The 23,076-nt window shown below is 30.7% G+C and overlaps 3 protein-coding genes across 15 annotated transcripts in view; 1 reads left to right on the forward strand and 2 right to left on the reverse strand.

The window, feature by feature from the left end:
• Positions 1-7,708, reverse strand: part of LOC105247760 (maternal protein pumilio) — a 132,471-nt gene extending 124,763 nt beyond the window's left edge. For 2 of the 8 annotated variants that reach the window (XM_025414268.1, XM_025414267.1), the window contains exons 1-5: positions 7,018-7,356; positions 6,236-6,625; positions 4,332-4,550; positions 3,957-4,091; positions 3,759-3,872 (exon numbers count right to left, since the gene is read on the reverse strand). In XM_025414268.1, coding sequence (XP_025270053.1) covers positions 3,759-3,872; positions 3,957-4,091; positions 4,332-4,550; positions 6,236-6,331 — 564 coding nt within the window. In that variant the 5' untranslated portion in view covers positions 6,332-6,625; positions 7,018-7,356. The other 6 variants (XM_025414266.1, XM_025414260.1, XM_025414263.1 and 3 more) reach the window with 5 other exon arrangements.
• LOC105250044 (alpha-(1,6)-fucosyltransferase) lies at positions 7,235-13,980 on the forward strand. 4 transcript variants are annotated; one of them, XM_011255914.3, is made up of 7 exons: positions 7,235-7,252; positions 9,576-9,717; positions 10,515-10,797; positions 10,914-11,087; positions 11,165-11,383; positions 11,521-11,602; positions 11,678-13,980. In XM_011255914.3, exons 3-7 carry the CDS (start codon positions 10,562-10,564, stop codon positions 12,737-12,739), a joined length of 1,773 nt encoding a protein of 590 aa, XP_011254216.1. In that variant the 5' UTR covers positions 7,235-7,252; positions 9,576-9,717; positions 10,515-10,561; the 3' UTR covers positions 12,740-13,980. The 4 variants fall into 4 exon arrangements, with proteins under 4 accessions (XP_011254216.1, XP_019882732.1, XP_025270055.1 ...); XM_020027173.2 differs by lacking the exon at positions 7,235-7,252 and adding an exon at positions 9,789-10,105 and having other exon boundaries at positions 9,341-9,717; XM_025414270.1 differs by lacking the exon at positions 7,235-7,252 and having other exon boundaries at positions 9,341-9,717.
• A 1,751-nt stretch (positions 13,981-15,731) lies between these two features.
• Positions 15,732-22,974, reverse strand: LOC105250043 (retinoblastoma-like protein 1). Of its 3 annotated transcripts, none has more exons than XM_011255910.3 (9): positions 22,670-22,974; positions 21,699-22,230; positions 21,311-21,607; positions 20,720-20,782; positions 20,388-20,482; positions 19,915-20,295; positions 19,397-19,836; positions 17,770-18,721; positions 15,732-16,740 (listed from the first exon to the last, which is right to left on the reverse strand). In XM_011255910.3, the coding sequence occupies exons 1-9, from the start codon at positions 22,805-22,807 to the stop codon at positions 16,558-16,560; spliced, it is 3,081 nt and encodes a 1,026-aa protein (XP_011254212.1). In that variant the 5' UTR covers positions 22,808-22,974; the 3' UTR covers positions 15,732-16,557. The 3 variants fall into 3 exon arrangements, with proteins under 3 accessions (XP_011254212.1, XP_011254211.1, XP_011254213.1); XM_011255909.3 differs by having other exon boundaries at positions 20,681-20,782; XM_011255911.3 differs by lacking the exon at positions 20,720-20,782 and having other exon boundaries at positions 22,670-22,973.
• Positions 22,975-23,076: the final 102 nt, after the last annotated feature.

Genomic DNA, 23,076 nt, shown 5'->3' on the forward strand with positions numbered 1-23,076 from the left:
TAAGGTTTTTTTTTTGTTGCAAAATTGATATATGGAAGTGAGACATTATTTATATTACGAAATATCGAAGAGTTCTTAGCAATTAAATGATTACGATGACACGTGTAATGTGTCTTACATATCATAGCCTGTGAACTCCCAGATTAAATGCGAAAACCATTTTGAAATATTAAAAATTTTGAATTTTTGTTTTATTTCAAAAAAAATTCAAAATAATCTTAAAATAAAATATAAAATTGATTTTTTTACACTTTTGTAGAGGACCAAGTTTTATTTATTTTGTAAATTGTATTTAAAGAATATATTGTGCAAATAAAAAGAAATAAAAAATTGTATTGCAAGTATATTTTTTTATAGTTTTAATATTTATGCGTGTACGAAGAACAAATCTAATGTTTTCTTTTGTGATGACTGATGGACTACATGGAACATACATTATACAAAATATCGAAAATAATTATTAGCAATTAAATGCGATGACATGTGTAATGTATCTTACATATCATAGCATGTAAACTTCAAATTAAATACGAAATAATAAACTAATTTTGAAATATTAAAATTTTGAATTTTTATCTTAAAAAAAACATTCAAAATAATCTTAAAATAAAGTATGAAATTGATTTTTTGATACTTTCGTAAAACCAAGTTTAGTATATTTTGTAAATCATTTTTAAAGATATATAGTGTAAATACAAAAAAAAAATTGTATTGTGTATTTTCTTTTCATAGTTTTAATATTTAGGCGTGTACGAAGAACAAATCTAACGTTTTTTTTTATTGCAAAACTAATACATGGAACTGATACATTATACAAAATATCGAAAATAATTATTAGCAATTAAATTAGCAAATAATATTTTCAATTTTTATATTTCAAAAAAAAGTTCAAAATAATTTTAAAATAAAATATGAAATTGATTTTTTGATACTTTTGTAGGATCAAGTTTTATATATTTTGTAAATTGTATTTAAAGAATATATTGTGCAAATAAAAAGAAATAAAAAATTGTATTGCAAGTATATTTTTTTTATAGTTTTAATATTTATGCGTGTACGAAGAACAAATTTAACCTTTTTTTTTTGTTGCAAAACTGATACATGGAACTGATACATTATACAAAATAATTGTAAAAAATTATTAGCAATTAAATGCGATGACACGTGTAATGTATCTTGCATATCATAGCATATAAACTTCAGATTAAATACGAAATAATAAACCAATTTTGAAATATTAAAATTTTGAAATTTTATCTTTCAAAAAAAATTCAAAATAATCTTAAAATAAAGTATAAAATTGATTTTTTTACACTTTTGTAGGAGCAAGTTTTATATATTTTGTAAATTATATTTGAGGAATATATTGTGCAAATAAAAAGAAATGAAAAATTGTATTGTAAGTGTATTTTCTTTTCATACTTTTAAGTGGATTAAGTGTGTGTATCGATTATTTATAAAAGAATGTATATAACTAACAAAATTAATCATACTTTTAAAATTATAATACTTCTTTCATTTTTAAATCGTCATTTAAACATTCATGTAAATGTTTAATCAAACTGAATCATGTATTTTATATATATATAATTTTCTATACTTGGAATCTATTCATTTAATAATTTACTATTTTAATCGTAGGAAACTATTATGGATATTAGCTTTAAAATTTGATATTTTAAGTAATAATAGAGTAACATTATATACTAAATATGAAATTAAATAATGTTATAATATTTATATTTCGCAATATATTAATATTTAAGTTAATTTTTATTTAAGTTAAATTTTATTTCATTTATACGCAAATATAAACATGCAAATTTTAAGTACTTTTACAGAAAATTGCAGAAAAGTCAAACGAATTTATTAACATATTCAAAAAAATTGATAATTATGATTTAAATAATAATGCATTATTAATTAATTCTCTATTAATATATTGCAAACAAAGTAAATAAAAAATTAATTATTATAAAAAAATTAATTATTATATTAAAATATAAATTTTTGTACATCAACGCCAGTAGTTGATCTTAAAGTGTATTAATTTCATCAGGATCTATGACAAAACCTTCTATTTCCCAAATTGCGTTGGTGCATGTTTCTTTTATACAATGACGCTACTAGCGATTTTATATTTTATACACGGAGCAAATAATACTGGCGCGCCGAATAAAATATGAGTTGCTCGGTATATTTAACAGCGGGGGAATATCGAGGACGAATTTATTCATAGGCCAAGTCAGTTTTGCTTTTCTCGCATTATCGAATAGAAAAGAGAAGAGTAGATATTTAGATTAGGTACTAGTTCTCTCTATTGTTCATGGACATCTCTAGCATTATTATTGTTGTGCAAAGTATTATTATTGTTGTAACATAACACAATAACATATAATGTTATTGTGTTATGTTACAACAATAATAATAAATCTCTAGTATTATTATTGTTGTGCAAAGTATTATTATTGTTGTAACATAACACAATAACATATAATGTTATTGTGTTATGTTAAGAGATAATTATTTTAATGTATTGACTCTCTAAAATGTTATAGCATCAATCAAAATAATTATGATCTTATCGAAATAACTGTATAATATATAACAATATAATATTTTTATATTGTTATATTTTATAATAACAATATAATATTTTTCTAACAATTTTATAATAATCATTAAAATGACATTTTATACAATTGCTATAGTTTTCTGATTATTGGAAAATGCTACAGTATCAGAGTTAATCAATACTTATAAATCATTTTGATTGATTTTAGCATATTTATGCCATTATCAATCATGAAATACAGTTACAAGCATTTTGAAAGAAAACAATTATTTTAATTTATAAAAAATATTTAAAATTATTATCAATTTATTGTCATGTTTTTCTTTACGTATGCAAACTTGAATTCTTCACAACAGAAACTAAACTATTGAATATAAAACATTAAATTTTTGATTAAAATTCTATCAATCCTGTTCCAAAATAACAATGAAAAGCTATTAAAAGAAAATTTGGATTGTAATAAATAAAACTATATTCATGTATATATTTATTTATATAGATTACTTCAATATTGAAATTTATTGATCAGACAAGCATAATAATAAAATGCTATGTGCAGCTAATATCAATTACCTATGGCTCAAAATGCAGTAAAAGAAATTGAGCAATATCTGTTTATATTTTCTCTTCTCTATATATTTTTGTTTTTATTAAAAAATTTTTGGAAATAAATATTATTAAATAAAAATTATTAAAAATAACAAAGAAGAATTCATTTGTTAAGCAGCCAATTATTTTTTGACTCTAAGTAAAAATCCAAAACAATTCATTATATAAAATATATTATCAATTATGAAAATATAAATTTGTTGAATCCTATATTTCGTATCTTTCAATTAAAATATATGTATGTACATAAACATACATAATATGTTAAAAATTTTCATATGTTAATTAAAAGATGCTACAATAACTTTACACTAATTTTATAATCATGATAAATATAAATTTTTAATTTCAATTTTTTAATTATATTCATAAATTCTATTGTACATTGATAAGAGAAACAAGGAAGTTTTTTAAATATTCATGTTATGTTGCCCATGTATGTTAAATATGTCATCTTTCCAAGAGTAGAAAATTGGCTACGGCATCAGCATTTTAGCAAGATGCATTTTTGTAGTCTGTACATGAAAACCCAATAGCATTCGATGCAACTTGTATCATGTATGAAAAAACTTACCTGTCCATTTCTGAATTGTTGCTGTTGCTGCTGTTGGTGATGAAAGAGTGCAACTTGTTGTTGAGTCATTTGATTGTTCAAATAAACCAAATGCTCCGCACCAGGTGCTCCACTCTATAAAATAAACATAAAACATTTGTATGAATATATAGAAGATTATTTCGTTTTATAATCGACACGTTAACAATTATTACTTACTTTTAATTGCATAGGATGTATTTCATATGGTACATTACTCAGGTGTACGTTATTCATAGTCAATCCAAGTTGTTGAGATTGACTCTGTTGAGGTACACCGAGCTTAGTCATAGAATATTTCCACTTTTCTTGATTCTGGAATAAATTATTTCAATTATATAATTATATAATTCACATTATCGTTAGAAAGAATCATATTACTAACAATATTTTAAGAAAATTTATTAATTTGTTTCTTTAGAGAAAAAATGTAACATTGACAAGTATACAAATTTGAAAACAACACAAAATAGTAATGCATAAATCTCAATTATTATTAATTGTATCGAATGATTAAGTATTAATAAAATTAAATATATATTTTATTATACATACATCGACAATAACGTCATCCGCTAAAGCCCATGCTCTTGGAGCTTGTTTCGCTTGGAAAGTCGAAGATTGGGTATTAAATTCTGGTTCCGTAGGTCGTTGAAATACATAACCAACCATGGCATCATCTTGAGTTCTATTCACTCCCATCTGATGTGTCTGACCAGGTTGAATTCGCATATTATCCCCACCAGCCATAACTTGTCCGCACTGCTCCGTATCCTAATAACAAATCACATATATGTATATAAAGTGGTAGTTGGAATTTCTTTATATAGATATATAGAAAAAATTTTAACACTTGATATCCATGAGTGTTCAACACAACTTGATCAGTTGAAGTTTAAATTCAAATTACATTAAAGATCATTAAAATTGTCGCTATGTTTACAGTTTGGAAACTTCAAAATTTACTCTTCAATTACTTACAATTTAAAAGTTGTCGACAGTTGGAATGTATACCAAGACACAAACGTATAGCATTTCTAATCTACTTAATATCCCCATTCCCTTACATATGTATATAAAATGATAGTTGCAATTTCTTTATATAGAAATAATTTTAACACTCGATATTCATGTGTGTTCAACACAACTTGATTATATACATAATTTTATATCTATTTTCCTAATTATTAACATTAAATATCAGTTGCAGTTTAAATTAGATTAAAGATCAGAATTGTCACTATGTTTAGTTTTGAAATCTCAAAATTTACTCTTCAATCGCTTACAATTTAAAAGCTGTCGACAGTTGGAATATATACCAAAATGCACAGCGTTTCTAATCTATTTAATATCTCCATTCCCTTATATATAGTATATGAAGTGGTAGTTGGAATTTCTATATACAAAAATAATTTTAACACTCGATATCCATAAGTATTCAACTTGATTATATATCCACTTTTCTAACTTTTAACATCAAATATCAGTTGAAGTTTAAATTCCAATTAAAGTTACATTAAAGATCATTAGAATTGTCGCTATGTTTACAGTTTCAAAACTTCAAAATTTACTCTTCAATCGCTCACAATTTAAAATCTGTCAACAATTGAAATATATATCAAGACACAAACGCATAGCATTTCTAATTTACTTAATATCCTCATTCCCTTATAAAGTGATAGTCGCAATTAAAATTACATTAAAGATCATTACAATTGTCGCTATGTTTACAGTTTGGAAACTTCAAAATTTACTCTTCAATCGCTCACAATTTAAAAGCTGTCAACAGTTGGAATATATATCAAGGTACAAACGCATAGCATTTCTAATCTATTTAATATCCCTATTCTCTTATATATGTATATAAAGTGATTGCAATTTCTTTATACAAAAATAATTTTAACACTCGATATTCATGAGTGTTCAACACAACTTGATTATATTTCCACTTTTCTATCTTTTAACATTGAATATCAGTTGAAGTTTAAATTCCAATTAAAATTTAAAGATCATTAAAATTGTCGCTGTTTGCAGTTTGGAAACTTCAAAATTTACTCTTCAATTGCTAACAATTTAAAATCTGTCAACAATTGAAATATATACCAAGCCATATCCATCCCCAGGAAAACACACCATATACCTAACCACTCTATCCTTCCTTTATTTAAAAAAAAAAAAATGCAAGATCTCGTCAGCGTCTCCTCAACATCTCACACTCCTGCTGACATTTGCAAACGCTCATATCCTCACTATCATACACTGGACTGCTCGTCGAGGTTATGATCGGTCGATCTCGTGCGCCGTAATTATAGTAGTCACGCTCGACTCGCAGCCCCAAGTTTGCATCACTCAATAGACAAGGAAAAGAAAAAGAGCGCGCGCGAGAGAGACAGAGACGCACAGACAAAGAAAGAAAAAAAAGAAAGAAACGAAGATGAAAAAGACCCGAGTGCCCGTACCGTGGGGATGTGGCCGTTGGCGGAGGTATGATGCAGCTGCATCGAGGATGCCGGTTCGCCCCCGGCGCCTCCGCTGCTCGCGCCGAGCCACTTCATGCCTGTCTCGTGCTGTCAAGTCGCGCCGGGACTCTCCGGCCTCACCGCGCTGGCCAGGTGGGAGGGAGGGAGCGCACCCTCGGGCCTCCTGAAGGTTAACCCTTGTACGGCGCGAGCCGGCGAGAGCGTCTCTGGCGAGATGCCGAGGATGATGCCTCCGTTACGGCCGTTCCGCGAGCATGATCCGCATCTCTAGGTCTCCACGACGACGACGACGACGAAGAAGATGGGGTGGCCTCGGTCGCTGGACGTGGAGACGGCAGCGGTGACCAGATATCGCTTCCGAGAGGACTGCTGCGAGCGAAAAAGCAGATAATTACAGCAATGGCAGCTGTGCGCGCTGCTGCCGGATTTTTCACAACACTGTGTACGCTCGGACCCGAAGAGAAAGAGAGAGAGAGAGAGAGAGGGAGGACACAAAGGAAACCGTGGACGCGAGATCCGACGTATGTACGAACGAACGGCCCGATCGACGACGAAAAGGAAGGAAAGAAGGATGAAACAAGCGAGAGACGACAACTGCGTGCACGTCGGCGGCGAGAGAGGGGGGGAAGCGGGAGAACGGGAAAGATTGCGCGAGAGAGAGAGAGAGAGAGGGAGTGCGCGCATGCGAGCGAGAGAGAGAGAGAGGGGGGAAGATTCACGGAACGCGTGGAAGCTTCGTCGTCTCGATGCACGAAATTTACCTCGCCTCGAATGCCTTTGAATGCGATTGTCCCACGATCACCCTCTTTTTTTCTCTGCCTCTCTCTTTCTCTCTCGGTCCTCCTCCTCCTCCTTCTTCTCCTCCTCCTCCTCCTCTTCCTCCTCCGCGTCGCTCTCACGTATATATTCTCCGTCTCGCGCCGATTCTTCCTCTCTCGCCCTCTCCTTCAATCGGTCATTTCGTTAAAACTAAGGCTTAAAATACACTATTCACAGGTATGTACAGCCACGCGAGCCATAGACACACGATGTGCGTCCACCGGCGTACGCGTGTTTCGCGCGCAAGGATGCTGCGTGCGCGATTTTTCGGAGTGGGAGGCGGATGAGGAGGGGGGAGGAGGAGGGAGACGGACGGTTAATGTGTCGTACTTGTTTCGGTTTATCTCGTGCTTTGCGTCGCGCCAATTTGCATCGCGTTCCTCGATCCTCGGGAGATTTTCCGGTGATTCGCGTCGATTAAAAAGAAACCCCTCGCTTGTACGCTTTTTGACGTGTCGACGCGACACTCGACGAGTTGAGAATTGGGAAAAAAAAAGCGAGCCTCGCGGACGATTTGTAACCGCAGTGAAAATTCAATTTTTTATTCGGGCCGACAGAGACGGATGCGCAGCGCCATCTGCGATCACACTTGACGCGGAGAAGGAAAGATGGCTGTCTCAATGGCGCGAAAATTTAAATGTTACATGAGCACGATAAATTTCTTTCTCGACACGCGCGATCATCGTTTTGAGATAAGGATGTTCTGTACCTATTTTCAGAATTTTGAGAATTTAGTGAAAATTGTACAGAATGTCCTTAAGAGATAGTAAAATATTAATCATACAGAATAAGGAATTTTGAAAAAAATTAGATCTTTACCTAATTACATTTTGAAGAATTAAATTTCAAAGACGTAGATCAATAATCATCTTATTTTAATTCACACTTCAAATTTTACTTGTGTTTTAATGAATATTTCTTTTTGAAAAACAGACTTTGCGCTAAATTTTTAAATCGAAATTGTTTAAGGATGTTTTGTATCTATTTTCAAAATATTGAGAATTTAATGAAAATTGTACAGAATGTCCTTAAGAAATAGTAAAATATTAATTATACAGAATAAGAAGAATTTTTAAAAATTAGATCTTTACCTAATTAAATTTTGAAGAATTAAATTTCAAAGACGTAGATCAATGATCATCTTATTTTAATTCACACTTCAAATTTTACTTACGTTTTAATGAATATTTCTTTTTGAAAAGCAGAGACTTTGCGCTAAATTTTTAAATCGAAATTGTTTAAGGATGTTTTGTACCTTTCCAAAATATTGAGAATTTAATGAAAATTGTACAGAACGTCCTTAAGAGATAGTAAAATATTAATCATACAGAATAAGGAGAATGTTAAAATATTAGATCTTTACCTAATTAAATTTTGAAGGATTAAATTTCAAAGATGTAGATCAATAATCATATTAATCTTATTTTATTTCACACTTAAAATTTTACTCGTGTTTTAATGAATATTTCTTTTTGAAAAGCAGAGACTTTGCGCTAAATTTTTAAATCGAAATTGTTTTGTACTTTTCCAAAATATTGAGAATTTAATGAAAATTGTACAGAATATCTTTAAGAAATAGTAAAATATTAATCATACAAAATAAGGAAAATTTTTAAAAATTAGATCTTTACCTAATTAAATTTTGAAGAATTAAATTTCAAAGACGTAGATCAATGATCATCTTATTTTAATTTATATTTAAAATTTTACTTGTGTTTTAATGAATATTTCTTTTTGAAAAGCAGAGACATTGCGCTAAATTTTGAAATCGAAATTGTTTAAGGATATATCTATTTTCAAAATATTGAGAATTTAATGAAAATTGTACAGAATGTTTTTAAGAGATAGGAAAATATTAATCATACAGAATAAGGAGAATTTTAAAAAATTAGATCTTTACCTAATTAAATTTTGAAGAATTAAATTTCAGAGACGTAGATCATCTTATTTTAATTCACACATAAAATTTTACTTGTGTTTTAATGAATATTTCTTTTTGAAAAGCAGAGACTTTGCACTAAATGTTTAAATCGAAATTGTTTAAGGATGTTTTGTACCTTTTCAAAATATTGAGAATTTAATGAAAATTGTACAGAATATTCTTACATATGTTTAGAATCTTCGGTACAATTTTAAAATCGACTAAAGCGTTCACAAGATATAAGGATTTTAATTTGCACCGAATTAATATACAATCGAAATATAAATAAAATTGTCAAGGTAAACACGATCAGAATCAAAGAAAATTTATCGTTAAGATTTCAAATCAAAGCAGAATAATTCGCGAAATATTACGCGGCGCGATACGTCATCCATGCTTTCTAAAAAACCTCATTTTTACTATGCATCTCATAAATCCACAAACTATACATTCTCTCTCCCCGATAGCCTCCAGGACGACCGTTGAATTCGTTATCACCGACTAACATTGGCAACGCACGCGATGCCTAGCTGTCCCCTATTATGCTAATCCGATAACACCCGATATATATCGTTCCAGTCCGAGATGGAGCGGGTAATCAACGCGGGAGTAAACGGCCCAACGGATGGAACGTGTCAATTCCTGACAGCGCGAGAGTGACAGATGATAGATAAGCGTCGCATCTTTCGTAAATCGGCGGAACGTGCAAGTGGCCGACCACGTAAGTACGAAAAGCAGTTAAACCAGAATGCACGATGCGAAAAAAATGAAGAAAAAAAAAATTGATAACAGGATAATTTCACTCGAGTTGAGATGCGAGGATAACGGCGATCCTTACAATCCTTCCGTCCGAGGGAACGAAACAACGTGACAATTTCGCGGATACGATGGATTCCTCGGACACCCTGTATTTAATCGTCCGAGATTGAGCGCTCGTGCAATTTTTTCTCGCATTTTCCGAGTTTCCATATTTATTCCGGTGCAACAGCTGACGATCTGTCACCTCGTCGTTCGTGACATGTTGCATGCATACGTGTGCGTTCCAAGCTCGAAATATAGACGATACGGAGGTTAGAGCGATCATGGGCAGATTGCGAGTATAAACGGAAGTAATTAACGCCTTGCTCCGTTTGTCTCTAGGAGCTTGTATTTATTTTTCTATTTCCTCTTGAACAATAATTCTATTGTAACGATACTGCGTACCTTATTAAATAGAAATCCAATAAGCAACGAAAAAACGAGAGAAAGCTAATGTTGCTTTTAACGAGATGTGTCGATGAAAAACATATGAAAATTTACTTAGTAAATATTAAAAATTTTATATACATATTTTTTTGTGTTTATATATATATATATATATATATATATATATATATATATATATATATATATATATATATATATATATATAAGAGAAATCTAAGTTAAGCATGTTTATTTAATTTAAATTTTCATATTGAATTTAATTTAAATTAAATTTAATTTAATTTAATTTTCCATATTTAACTATATTTTCAGATATCGTAATGTTGTGACACATCACAAGCGAAAGTACTCTGTGCAAAATGCTGGCGATTTGTTCCGGACGACCTGGTTGGCTGGGAAAGCTTGGAATAGCATTGCTGATCACGTGGTTTTTCGTATTAATTCTATCAATCGTTCATATATTTAAGTTGAACTCCTTGTCGAGCCGAGATGCTAGTACTGCCAATAAAGAGAACACACAACGCCTAGCACAAATGGTTAATGACTTTGAAATTCTAAAGAAGCAAAACGATGCGTTGAAGAACTTCATATTGGGGTATGTTTGCATACAAAAATTTATGGAGAACAGAAAAATTTATCAACATTGAGATATAAACTTTGAGACATGGAGCATTACGATCTTTTCATTGTATAGGCTAACATAATTTCCAGAGAAGGACCAAAATCTATACAGGGCGATCATTTAGGTTCCATACAAGATAAAGTCGGGAAAGTGTCGGCTTATTATGACCTGATAGAACACCAAGATGGTGCGCAACATGGTGTTCCTTCTTTAGAGCACGAAGAATTACGAAGGCGATTAAAAAACGATATTCAGGAGACATGGTAAATATAATAATGATCAACTGAAATCAAATATATTATATTATTGAAAAGATGATCTATTTAATCGTATATTGCAGGTATTACATTAGCGCCGAATTAAACAAATTTAAAAAGCACATTGATGAATTTACATACGATCAAAGGGAGAGAGAGATTCAAGATGTGTTGAAAAATGTATGGGAACACAAAAAGTCACTTTTAACAAATATCGATAAACTAAAGAAAGTAGATGGTTATGAGGAATGGCGAAAAAAAGAAGCAAAAGATTTATCCGATCTTGTTCAAAAAAGATTTAGGTAACATACAATTTGTCATTATATAATATTGAAATATATAATATAATGCAAAGCAATTTTGCAAATCTAATCTAATCTAATCTATAGCTACGTGTATTTTCTCGAATCTGATTGTACATTTTGTATTTAATTTAAAGATATCTGCAAAATCCTGCCGATTGTAGTAAAGCGAAAAAATTGATATGTAGTTTAAATAAAGGATGCGGCTTTGGCTGCCAGGTAAGAAGATTAAATTATATTAATTAGATCTTTAAATGGAACAAATGAAATAAATGGATGCTTTCCCATTTGCAGATTCATCACATCACGTACTGCTTTCTAGTAGCTTATGGTACAGAAAGGACATTGATAATAAAATCTAAAGGATGGAGGTATCAGAAGGAAGGCTGGGAATCTGTATTCAAACCTCTCAGTAATACTTGCTTATCTACAACAGGTGTTTCACATTCCAATTGGCCTGGTGATCCTTCTAAACAAGTAATATCCCTGCCAATAGTAGACAATGTTTATCCAAAACCAAGGTTCCAGCCACCTAGTGTACCTGCAGACTTAGCACCAAGATTAGAAAAAATCCATGGTCATCCTCTAGTTTGGTGGGTAGGGCAGGTATTGAAATACTTGATGCGACCTCAAGATCATGTGAAACGAACATTAGAGAAGGCAAGGGAGAGACTTGGTTTCAAGAAACCTATTGTTGGTGTTCATGTACGTAGAACCGATAAAGTAGGTACAGAGGCAGCTTATCATGATATAGATGAATATATGAGTAAAGTAGAACAGTATTTCGACGAGCTTGAGACCAAGCCGGATGTGAAGAGGGTTTTTTTAGCTAGCGATGACCCAAAAGTGATAACAACAGCTAGAAAACGTTATACGAATTACGAGATAATAGGTGATCCAGATATCGCCGAAACCGCATCTGTAGCGAAGCGATATTCAGACGTTTCGTTGCAGGGGATAATTATCGACATTCAACTTCTATCCGAATGCGACTATTTGGTGTGCACATTTAGTTCTCAAGTATGTCGTGTCGCATATGAATTAATGCAAACCTACTATGCGGATGCATACGATAGATTTTCATCCCTCGACGATATATATTACTACGGGGGACAAAATCCGCATCCTCATGTAGCTATCTTAGATCACAAACCGAGGAAAAACGGAGAGTTAGAAATGAAAATTGGCGACCTGATTGAAGTTTACGGTAATCATTGGGATGGTTTCTCGAAAGGATACAACACTAGAACTAGCATGACAGGATTATTTCCTAGTTTCAAAGTTAAAAATCCCGTTGATGCTGTAGATTTCCCAAAATATTCGAATGTTCTTCTGGTGGAAGACAAAACTGATTAAATCAGAATAACAGAGTTATTTTCATAAAGAGAATTATTGCGGCATCAATGAATCGTCATTTCTCCTTCAATCAAATTTTTAAAATATTAGCAAAGGATAATATGGCACGATGTATATATTTTGCTACTTGTAAATGATAATTCTAATGCTTGTACATTCTTACAAAAATGTCCATGACTTGTCAAATAGAAATCTACTGTATATTGTATCAATTGTATAATCACGTGTTTTTAATTTTAAAAAGATTGAGTAAGTATGATTTATATTGAATAACACAATGGAAAAACATTTGTGACTTTTTACATATAAAATCATATAACAATAATTAGTTGATATTATGCAGTTATAGTGCATTAAAATTTAATGTCACAACTGCAAATATATAGCAATAGAATATTTGTAAGATTTTGATATATTTTCATTGAAATTACAAAATAATTGTTGAGAGGTTTAATTAGAATAAAAAATAATTATATGCCGAATCATTTTATATTTTATTGTATTTCGAAGCGTAATGACTCGGAATAATATTGTATTTCGATAATTTTAATAATCGATCAACTGTGAACTTGGTCTGTATTATGTACATATGCAGATGTGATGGACCGAGGAAATAATTTCTTAACGTGCGAATCGAAGTATCCGACATTTGTGCCAATATATCATTATGAGTTATCGAGTTTGGTAATTTATGGAAAATGGGTAAAAATATAGTCGAAAGTTTGTTTTCTCATTTAGTGCGTGCTCTCATCATTCTTTGTAAATAAGTTCGCGAGAATTTCGAGGGACATTGCTTCAGCAGTCAGTAACATATTTTAATGATCAGCAGCTCAAATTGTGTAATATACAACATATTTATCATACTTGGAATTTCTAAAGTTAATGTATCATGCATTGTGAGAAGTATGTCCATATACATACATCATATATCATAATATACATGTAATATGTCCATTTACATATATTGTATATAGAGATACGTATAGTATGTTCATATACATACAAAAATATATATATTAAATAAACACGCCCCTACGAACATCGAGCTAGGCTTGAGGCCTATCTTAAATTTATAGGAATTTTCCTTATGTATATATACATATTGTAATATATTTTATACACAAAACGCAAGCGAGAATTGTTATTATAAGATTTGAATTTGATTTTGATTAATAAAGACTCAACTCACAAAACATATTGTGCGTGTTTCTTAATATTAAGTAAAATATGAATCGCGTTATATAGAAATAAGTCCAGAAATTTTATATGCATGTGTATTCTATGATATTCTTGTAATAAAATTTTAATCATGGATAATGTTCACATTTTATAAAAAAAAAGAAAAGTTTATATCTTTTTAATAATCGTCGATTTACTTCTGCGTGTGTATGATAATAGTATATACATGAAAGCTATAGTAGTAGATCACATGTTAATAAAGATTTTTGTACTATTTATTTATAAAGAAAACTAAAAGTTAAAAGTATTTGTTATTAGTTGCATATGCAAATCATGTAATGAAAAGTGATTTTATATATTCTTTTTTCATCAAATCTTATTTTAAAAATACAGTATAAATTAATTTTAAAGATAAAAACGTATGATAAAGCTCGTTGAACGAAGCATTCTCGTATATATTTCATTATGATTGATAAAAAAAATGTGACAATAATTAAAATACGTAAACAATATTCTCTGCTATATAGAACAATGCAAACAAAAATAAGCAACACAATTATCTCATGCATAACGAATATTTATATTTAATTACATTAAAGTATTCAATTTGCGATTTAATATTCAATTATATTAAGTTCGAGTTACAAAGTTTTTTCAATGCAATAAATATAATAATTGCCATCCTTATTTTATAAGTCATTTTATACATTGTTCGATAATAAATGGCAAATTAATGAGATCATAGAAAATCGAATTTAGAAATACTTATATATCTACTTTAAGTTTTTTAACTTTTGATAAATTAAATTTAAAAAAAAATAACTTACATTTCGAAATAGAAGATACATTTGTGTGATAAATATAAGTATGTGATTTTACATGAAATTATTACATTAAATCCATGTTCTTCTATAAAAAAAAAAATTAATTTTAATGAAATTTTATTACCCGACGCTGATGATATTTGTATTTGCTGTGCAAATATTTGTTGCTTTTCCCACGGCGAGCTTAAATCTATTGTTAAAATAATTACTATCAAATATGACTGCAACTATATTTTTATAGACTTTATTTATATATCTTTTAATTACAAAAAAAAAAATAAAAAAGTAATGATTTTAATGACAAATCATAATATATTCACTTGGAATAGTCAGAACAATTTCCAGTGCACGAATGTTATGAATCAAATAATGTTTCAAGAATATTGACTAGCTTAACTTTTAAGATGTGCAATGAGAGTCTTAATTATAACAATCAAAAACAAAAGCTATTTATAATTAATATATTTTTTTATTTAACTTATTTTACAAACTCAAAGTATTTATGTATATGGATTGTTTGACTGCAACTGAATAATTTTTTAATGGTAGATGTTACAATTCAACAAACAAAAAAATAAAAAATGGAATAAAAAGATAATTATTGTAATGAATCTTTTTCAATAGTCTTTATGTGAACCATCAAGGGATGATGAAAAGCTTTCAAACAAATTAAATTTCAAATATAAAAATAAATATAATATTATATTCTGTGTGAACCTTGTAAAATTTTCATTCAATATTTAATTAACATGATATAACCAATATTAACGGTTATAAAAATAATTAATTTAATTTTTAAGAAAAATAAATTTTGGATTTTTTAATCCAAACATCTATTATTAAAATATTTGTTGATGGTGATAAACTAGTCCATATATCATAATGTGAATTATAATTGTCACAATAATACTACTATTATATACTTTTTGCAAATTTTCTATTTAATATCCTTTTTCCTATTTAAACAATAATTTTTTAAATATATGCTATCCTGAAAAAATGATTGATTTGGTGATTATATAAAATCATTGGCTATTATAGAATTATCAGTAGTTTTATATACACTAATTATCACTACATAGGTGTGTGCATGTGTGTGAATGTCGATTTTGTAACTTTATCACAAATATAATTTTATGTAACAATCATGATCAAAAAGTAACAATAGGCAAATTCAAAAAATCATGATGTTTGTGTTTTCAATTAATTCTAAAAGAGTATGTTAATGAAAACATGTAGCAAGTGCAGTTATGCATATTTTCTAGTTTATCTTTTACATATTTTTGTATTCCATATTCCAGTGTATTATACGACTTGAAAGACAATTTAATTTAGGAAGTTATAAAATAAGATTTAAAAAAATGAAAAGAGAAAGAAAGAAAAATTTACTTTGATAAGAGTCAACCCCAAACCCCGGAAAATTTTGCGGAAGCGGATCCCCAAAATTCGAGTGGCAAAGTCCGAGGGGGACGCGAGAGGGAGTTTTTTTCCTTCGACAGAAAAAAGTCAACCCCAACAATACTGGAAATTGAATTCTGACTTTTTTTACATTAAATAAAATTACAAACAACATTATAGCATTCATATATAATGTGAACGATATTTTATGAGTTCCAATATTTGCTAGAATGACCTGAGAAGCAATATCTGATTTACATTTACGTTACATAAACAAAAAATTAGATTTCTTATCTGCTTTGTGTAGGTAGATTTCTTTGCTTTTTGTGAACTAATTCAAGTGTGTAAATAAGCAGATCAAACAAGCTTTTTATCCTTGTAAGTTATGATTAATATTATTATTTTACCACATTCCGCTTATTGATTTTGCGTTCGTCGTTCCCCAATGATATTTTCTAATTTTCGCGCGACAAAGGTCGCAGTTTTTTTAGGAGATGTACCTTCCGTCATTTCTACATCTGTATCATCGGAAAGTAATCGCTTTCCTACGCTCTTTTTCGCATCTACAGATATCATCATCTTATTAATAGCTTCTAAATCCTAAAAGAGGAAGAAGGAAATATATCATAATATATATACATATATACGGGGTGTCCCATTTTAACTTGGACAGTAAAATATCTCAAAAACTAAGCCCAGCAAACAAAAATGTTTCAGACAAAAGGTGTATGGTTTCGAGGGGGACATAAGATGGTACCATTGATTTGACCTTGAAGAATTATTTGAAGGTCACATGAAGGTCACCTTCAATTTCTTAAATGGAACCTACATTTTCTCATTACATATTCTTGTAGCTTATCTCGAGAGCTTTCCAAAACTATAATAAATTATTTTTCCATGAAGTACTTTTTGAGTTATGAGGCTTGAAATCATTTCTTAATTTTACATAAACCATAAAATATCTTGTAAAATATTCATTTTTCGATTATCTTACCTTAATACTTTTATATACAAAATAATGAGAGGAATCAATTGATGTAAAGAAAATACATAGTTGTTTCTAAGAAAAATTATGTAATTTGCAATTAACAATTCCATATTTTTTCTTAAAAACAACTGTATGTTTTCTTTACACCAATTGATTCCTCTCATTATTTTGTACATAAAAGTATTAAGGTGAGGTAATCGAAAAATGAATATTTTACAAGATATTTTACGATATTTATGTAAAATATTTATGTAAAATTAAAATTAAGAAATGATTTCAAGCCTCATAACTCAAAAAGTACTTAACGAAAAGGTACTTAATTATAGTGCTTTGGAAAGCTCTCTCGAGATAAACTACAAGAATATGTAATGAGAAAATGTAGGTTCCATTTAAGAAATTGAAGGTGACCTTCATGTGACCTTCAAATAACTCTTCAAAGTCAAACTAATACTGATACTATCTTATGTCCCCCTCGAAACCATACAACTTTTGTCTGAAATATTTTTGTTTGCTGGGCTTAGTTTTTAAGATATTTTACTGTCCAAATTAAAATGCGACACCTTGCATAAAGATGAGAAAAGTTTTAGCATCTTGAAAATTTAAAGAGATAAAACTTAAATTTAGATTAAACAGAATTTTACCTTGGCAGGACTACGGCTGAAGCAATAACTTAATTGTGGTGCCGGTGATGCACTAATAGCCTTCGGATCTAGGGTACGTGTCATAATACTACTGGTAACACGCCTCACTGGAGAGTTAGCGGGCGCTTTTCCTTTTGGTAGAGGACTCAATGAGAGATTCATGACGTTACCGCGAGCTGATCCAAATTTATTCGCGTATTCTTTGACCTGTGGCACATATACTGTGTTGTAAAATTTGATTAGATCGCCTCGTTCCTCTCCGTCAAAGTTTTGCGATGTCCCAGCCATATTTGTCGGAGTCGGCGGAGTTATGTTCTCTACTAAATTACTATTATCCTCCGGTCTTTCATTATTACTGCTTGCCGTCGAGTCTGCGTCATTGGTAATTTTTTTTATAAGCACCGATCTATATATATGTGACTCTGCCTGCGGTTGCAGACGATAACAACGCATGATTTCGGTAAATGAGTTCTTTTCCATCTTTACGAGTTTACATATCACATAAATTGCACACATTAAGATTTGATCGAGATGTCGATCCTTCATTAGTTCAGTACGTTCTTTGATGGAATATTCAAAAATTGTCCATATCTTCTTTTTATCAGTGTCTGATATCTCTAACGAATTGCACAAATCTTGCATGCGAACGCATGCAAGATTGTAAAACTTTCGAAAGAATAACGCTACAGAACCTGTTCTCCTCGGTCTAGCTGTAGTCTCTCTATTCGTTCCTTGTATAGCTTGTATAGTAGAATTATTCGATGCTTGCGTGCCTGGTGTTCTCGATACAGCAACTTGATCAACCAAAAGTATTCTTTGGTTATCTATTAACATTCCTCTATTGGAAGATAATACACTTTGCCCGACTCTTAGAACACTTTGACCGGTAACTCTAGTCTCGGGGAATAATCGCTTCTTTGCTATACCAGATGCTGCGATAGGAGACTGAAATCTAAATAAAAAAAATTCAATATATATCTTTCTTAATGAAAAATTAAATAACAATGAAATTTGAAAATTATTATGATCCTTCAAATTATTTTACAAATTAATTAACTTTTGGAGAAAACAATAAAATTTAATAATTGCTATTATCATGTAATTATGATGATTACAATTATACAGGGTGTTTCAGACTACCCGTATCACCCATTTTTTAAGAAATGATTTCAAGCCTCATAACTCGAAAAGTACTTTATGGAAAAATAATTTATTATAGGATTTTGGAAAGCTCTCGAGATAAGCTACAAGAATATGCAATAGGAAAAATAGGGGATTCCATTAAAAAAAATGCACTTGCGGCTGGAACCAGAAGTTGAAAAGATCACCATTCGATAGAGCGCACCTGATTTATAAAGAAAATGTTTCTACTTTTTTGAAATAACCACTTCTCTAGTTTTTGAAATAACCACTTCTCTAGTTTTTAAATAGATGGTGCGGGTGATCTGAAACACCCTGTATATATCCTCAAATTTATCGTATAACTTTTCTATAATACTGATTAATAATCTTTTTCTAATAAATCGTATATATAAATTTTCTAATAAATCGTATAATTTTAATTTCTGAAAAAAATTAAGTTTTTAACTAGATTTTCTATTCTTTTAATTAATCGAATATATTATACCTTTCTGAAGCAGACGAAATCGGACTTTGTTGAACGTCATGATGAGTACGATCCCGATCTAGAGCAATCCGTCTTAATACAGGTTGGCCAGGAGTATTTGGATCGACGGTTTCCAAGGTGCCAGGTAAGGAAACTTCCTCGCAGCTCGGCACACCGTCAGGCAAGGATTCTATTGTTTGCCAGAGAGGACTGTCGCTTCGCCAAGCCAGAGACTCTAGAATCTTTTCCTCGATCTGATTCAAATGCTTGACAACATCTCGTGACAATTGATCTTCAGCTCTTACTATAATTTCTATAACCTTATAAAAATAGTATGCATCTAGATTTAAAGCCTTTAATATCCATGGAAATATTTTATCGTTACTCTTGTAAGAATAAATAACTATCTCGAGACAGCAGGCAAACAGGCACTGAATGAAGACTTCATTCAAAAGAAGATTCTGTAACAGACAAATATTAATATATAAATATATATAACTGGAATAATTTCTCGATATTCGTAATTTATATAAACTTACAGTTATATCGTCATTCGGTTTTTTACGCTTTTCGTCATTTAAAATCATTTCTAATAATTTGTAAAATAAGGTTTGTCCCATGACAAAACGCTTTTTTCCAAAATCGGATGTCGAACCATCATTTACATTGTTATTATAATTTGCACAAAATTGTTCACCAATCTGTTTAACTTTTGCCTCGACTGAAGATTTAACATCTTGAGAACAATTGCTCAGCATTTGTAATAGACCTTCACTTGGAGTAGATTGACCAGCTATCAGAGCTTGCAACTTGATGACACTTTGAGTCGCTGTTGTCACTGGTGTTATATTAGACATATCTTTTGATCGAAGATATTTACGGCCAGTCAATGGTGTAGGAGGTGCTAGATACTGTATATGCTATAAAAGAAATAAAAAGTTACATATGTAATATTTATTATACATAAAAGAATATATTACATTCCTATAGAAATAGTATTCTTAAAACTTACCCCAGCATGCTGTTCCCTTTTCATTTGCAATCTTTCATGAAAATCGTCAATATTTATTTGCGTAGGGGAACCAATGTTTTCACTAGCATCGTGGCCTGAAACAAATTATAAGTATTATAAAGTATACAATACAATTATAAAGTATTATTAAAATTAGTATTTGTGTAATTATATTGAAAAATGTGGCATTAATATAGCCAAAAGAAATTAGTTTAATTACTCAAATGTCAAAAACACCCACTCAACAAAAGAATTTTATATCTTACTCATTTTATATTATTTTTATATCCCACCTTTTAAGATTACGTTTTTAGCAAACTGGTCATGCTTACTAGTGTCTTGGCCAGATATATCCAAATTTGATATGTTGCTCAAATTTACTCTTCTCCAATCCGCTGCACAAAGCACAGTCACAACAAAGCAGATACACAAATATGTTTAAAAGCAAAAGATAAAATGTTTTCAGAGCAAAAAATAAAAAAAAAACTTGAAATAAATAAATTACTAGGAACATTTTTCTTAAACTTTTCTTTTTTTCTAGAAAAAAATTATCAATCTACAAATTCAGGTAGCTTCATTATAATTTATAAATTAAATACTATAGTATAAACAACTGATAGTTATAGTAAAATGACATTAAATAAAATTATCATGAAAATTTAACAGAATTAAAGTTGCAAATAATTATTAATCACGTAGCACACAGGTTTTTGCTAAATTTACATAAATATTTACAAAAGCGATATAAGCTAGCATAAGACATGCAAAATTAATGCAAGCTTACAGCAATACATGTATTTAATTCTTCATGTATGTGTTTCTTAATCTTATATATATATATATATATTTGTGTATGTATATATTGTGCATAATAACTGATATGCAAAGAAATAGTTTTCTAAGAATTATTAAATAACAATTACCTAAGAAAATTCTTTCATCAAAGTCTCCAACACTCAACACACGCTGCTCATAAGCTTTGTTAACAGCTTTACTATTGCCATCAAAATTCAATGCTTCTAATATACCAGAAAAGTTTGATTGATCACCACGTAGGATTCTCTCATTAAACAGTTTGTTGATATAATTTTTCATGCAATACTCCTTTATAACTTTAGCTTCGACAGCTATTGCTTCATGACGTTCGCACAACAAACTAATAATGCAGTTTGCTGTTTGTGGTGGAATATAATTTTCATCATTGAAATTTGCTGGTAAGCCTATAAATTAGAAAAACAAAATTATGTAAAATTATTTATCACAAAATGTAATTTATGTGTCTGGTTTAAAACTAACTTGACAAATACTTACCAGGAAAGTTTGGATTCAATAAATCTTTTCTGTTAGATAATAGAGCATTACTATATATAAGATCACAGCAGACCAACAAAAGATGGTAAGAATTAACAAGATCGTCCGAGATATCAGGAATTGCACCTTTTATACATATAAATAGCGTCCAACAGAATTCAAAAACTCTGGTAGGCGTGCAGGGTATCGCTCTATGCCTTCTGGATCTAGGCGGTCTAGAGATATCTTCTTTTGGATCCTTGAATATATCGGTAAATATTGGTTGGTACTTTTTAAATATAACCATAGACACTGAGAAATTTGCTTCTAATTTTTGTATCTTGGTACGAAAGTCTTGCGGCATGTTGGCCATATCCGCCCATGACTTGCTCTTTGTAAAGAACTGTATCAATGGAAGATTACACAATTGCAGGAGACGCGTCAGCGATACACAATTGCCTTCTACATTAGCACCTGTTCTCCCAACTGTGGGTGTGGAGGATTTTCTACAAGCTACATACAACGCACATCCTATCCAATGCAACTGATCCCCCTGCAAACAAAATTTTTTTACACCAACGAAACAAGATATTATCAAGGAATAAAGCAAGATGAAACAACTTACTATTATTATAAAAAAATTAATAAGCTTCCCCAAATTATTGTTTAAGGTAAAAAATTTAAAAATTTTTTTTTTCTCACCAGAATGCAACAACATATTTACTATTAAAAATAAACTATTAAATAAACTATTAAAAATATACAAAAGTATTGCAAAAAAAAAATTATTAATAAACATTCTTAACGCGAACTTCCGATTAAATAGATCGTCATCGATTGCGTTTGAAATAAATGCGTAAAATAGAGAATCGATCAACATTATTCGCTTCCTCTTTTTTCTTCGCGCGGGATATCGACGATTTGCACGGTTTCGGGGCATCGAGAGGGGAAGTAATCGAGAGATTATCGGCTTATTACGAAGTAAATGCCACCTCGAGAGTGTAGTTCTGCCGGATAGTTTCGTAGGATTTCCAGGCCTCGGACGCAGCGGTCGCGTCCATATTTAGCTTCTGGCAGAGATCCTGGTGCTGACTGTACGTCGAGTCCTCGACATCGTCCGACTGCCCCATCTTCCGCGCCGTAATTTCCAGCCAAGAAGGAGTTCAGAGAAACCGCGGAGAAAAGTCTCTTATACCGCCATACAAAAACTTCGCTCCGCCGTGTCGAGGTTGCCGCGGGGGCTTGGCGGGAAACGACACGAGCGCCGACATCTTTGCCATGTTGGCGGGAAACGTAGTAGTAGTGTGACACCGTTAATAGTGCGCTCGTTTACCGCGAGCGAGCGTTCGCGGCGGGGGATCTCAGAATCGTCTTCCTCCTTCCGATGTTGCGGGTGTGA

The sequence above is a fragment of the Camponotus floridanus genome, unplaced genomic scaffold, assembly GCF_003227725.1.
Source record: "Camponotus floridanus strain SB8 unplaced genomic scaffold, Cflo_v7.5 scaffold8, whole genome shotgun sequence".
In the NCBI taxonomy this organism is placed as follows: domain Eukaryota; kingdom Metazoa; phylum Arthropoda; class Insecta; order Hymenoptera; family Formicidae; genus Camponotus; species Camponotus floridanus.

What these genes read in the sequence shown, in the direction of transcription:
- LOC105250043 (XM_011255909.3), bottom strand. Translation starts at nt 22,807, where the DNA reads ATGGGGCAGTCGGACGATGTCGAGGACTCGACGTACAGTCAGCACCAG. An exon ending in TGATGAAAGAATTTTCTTAG is followed by an intron (nt 20,783 to 21,310) that starts GTAATTGTTATT and finishes TGCTTTGTGCAG; the next exon opens with CGGATTGGAGAAGAGTAAAT. An exon ending in AACCGAATGACGATATAACT is followed by an intron (nt 19,837 to 19,914) that starts GTAAGTTTATAT and finishes TGTCTGTTACAG; the next exon opens with AATCTTCTTTTGAATGAAGT.
- LOC105250044 (XM_011255914.3), top strand. Translation starts at nt 10,562, where the DNA reads ATGCTGGCGATTTGTTCCGGACGACCTGGTTGGCTGGGAAAGCTTGGA. An exon ending in AACGATATTCAGGAGACATG is followed by an intron (nt 11,088 to 11,164) that starts GTAAATATAATA and finishes CGTATATTGCAG; the next exon opens with GTATTACATTAGCGCCGAAT. An exon ending in CTTGTTCAAAAAAGATTTAG is followed by an intron (nt 11,384 to 11,520) that starts GTAACATACAAT and finishes TTTAATTTAAAG; the next exon opens with ATATCTGCAAAATCCTGCCG.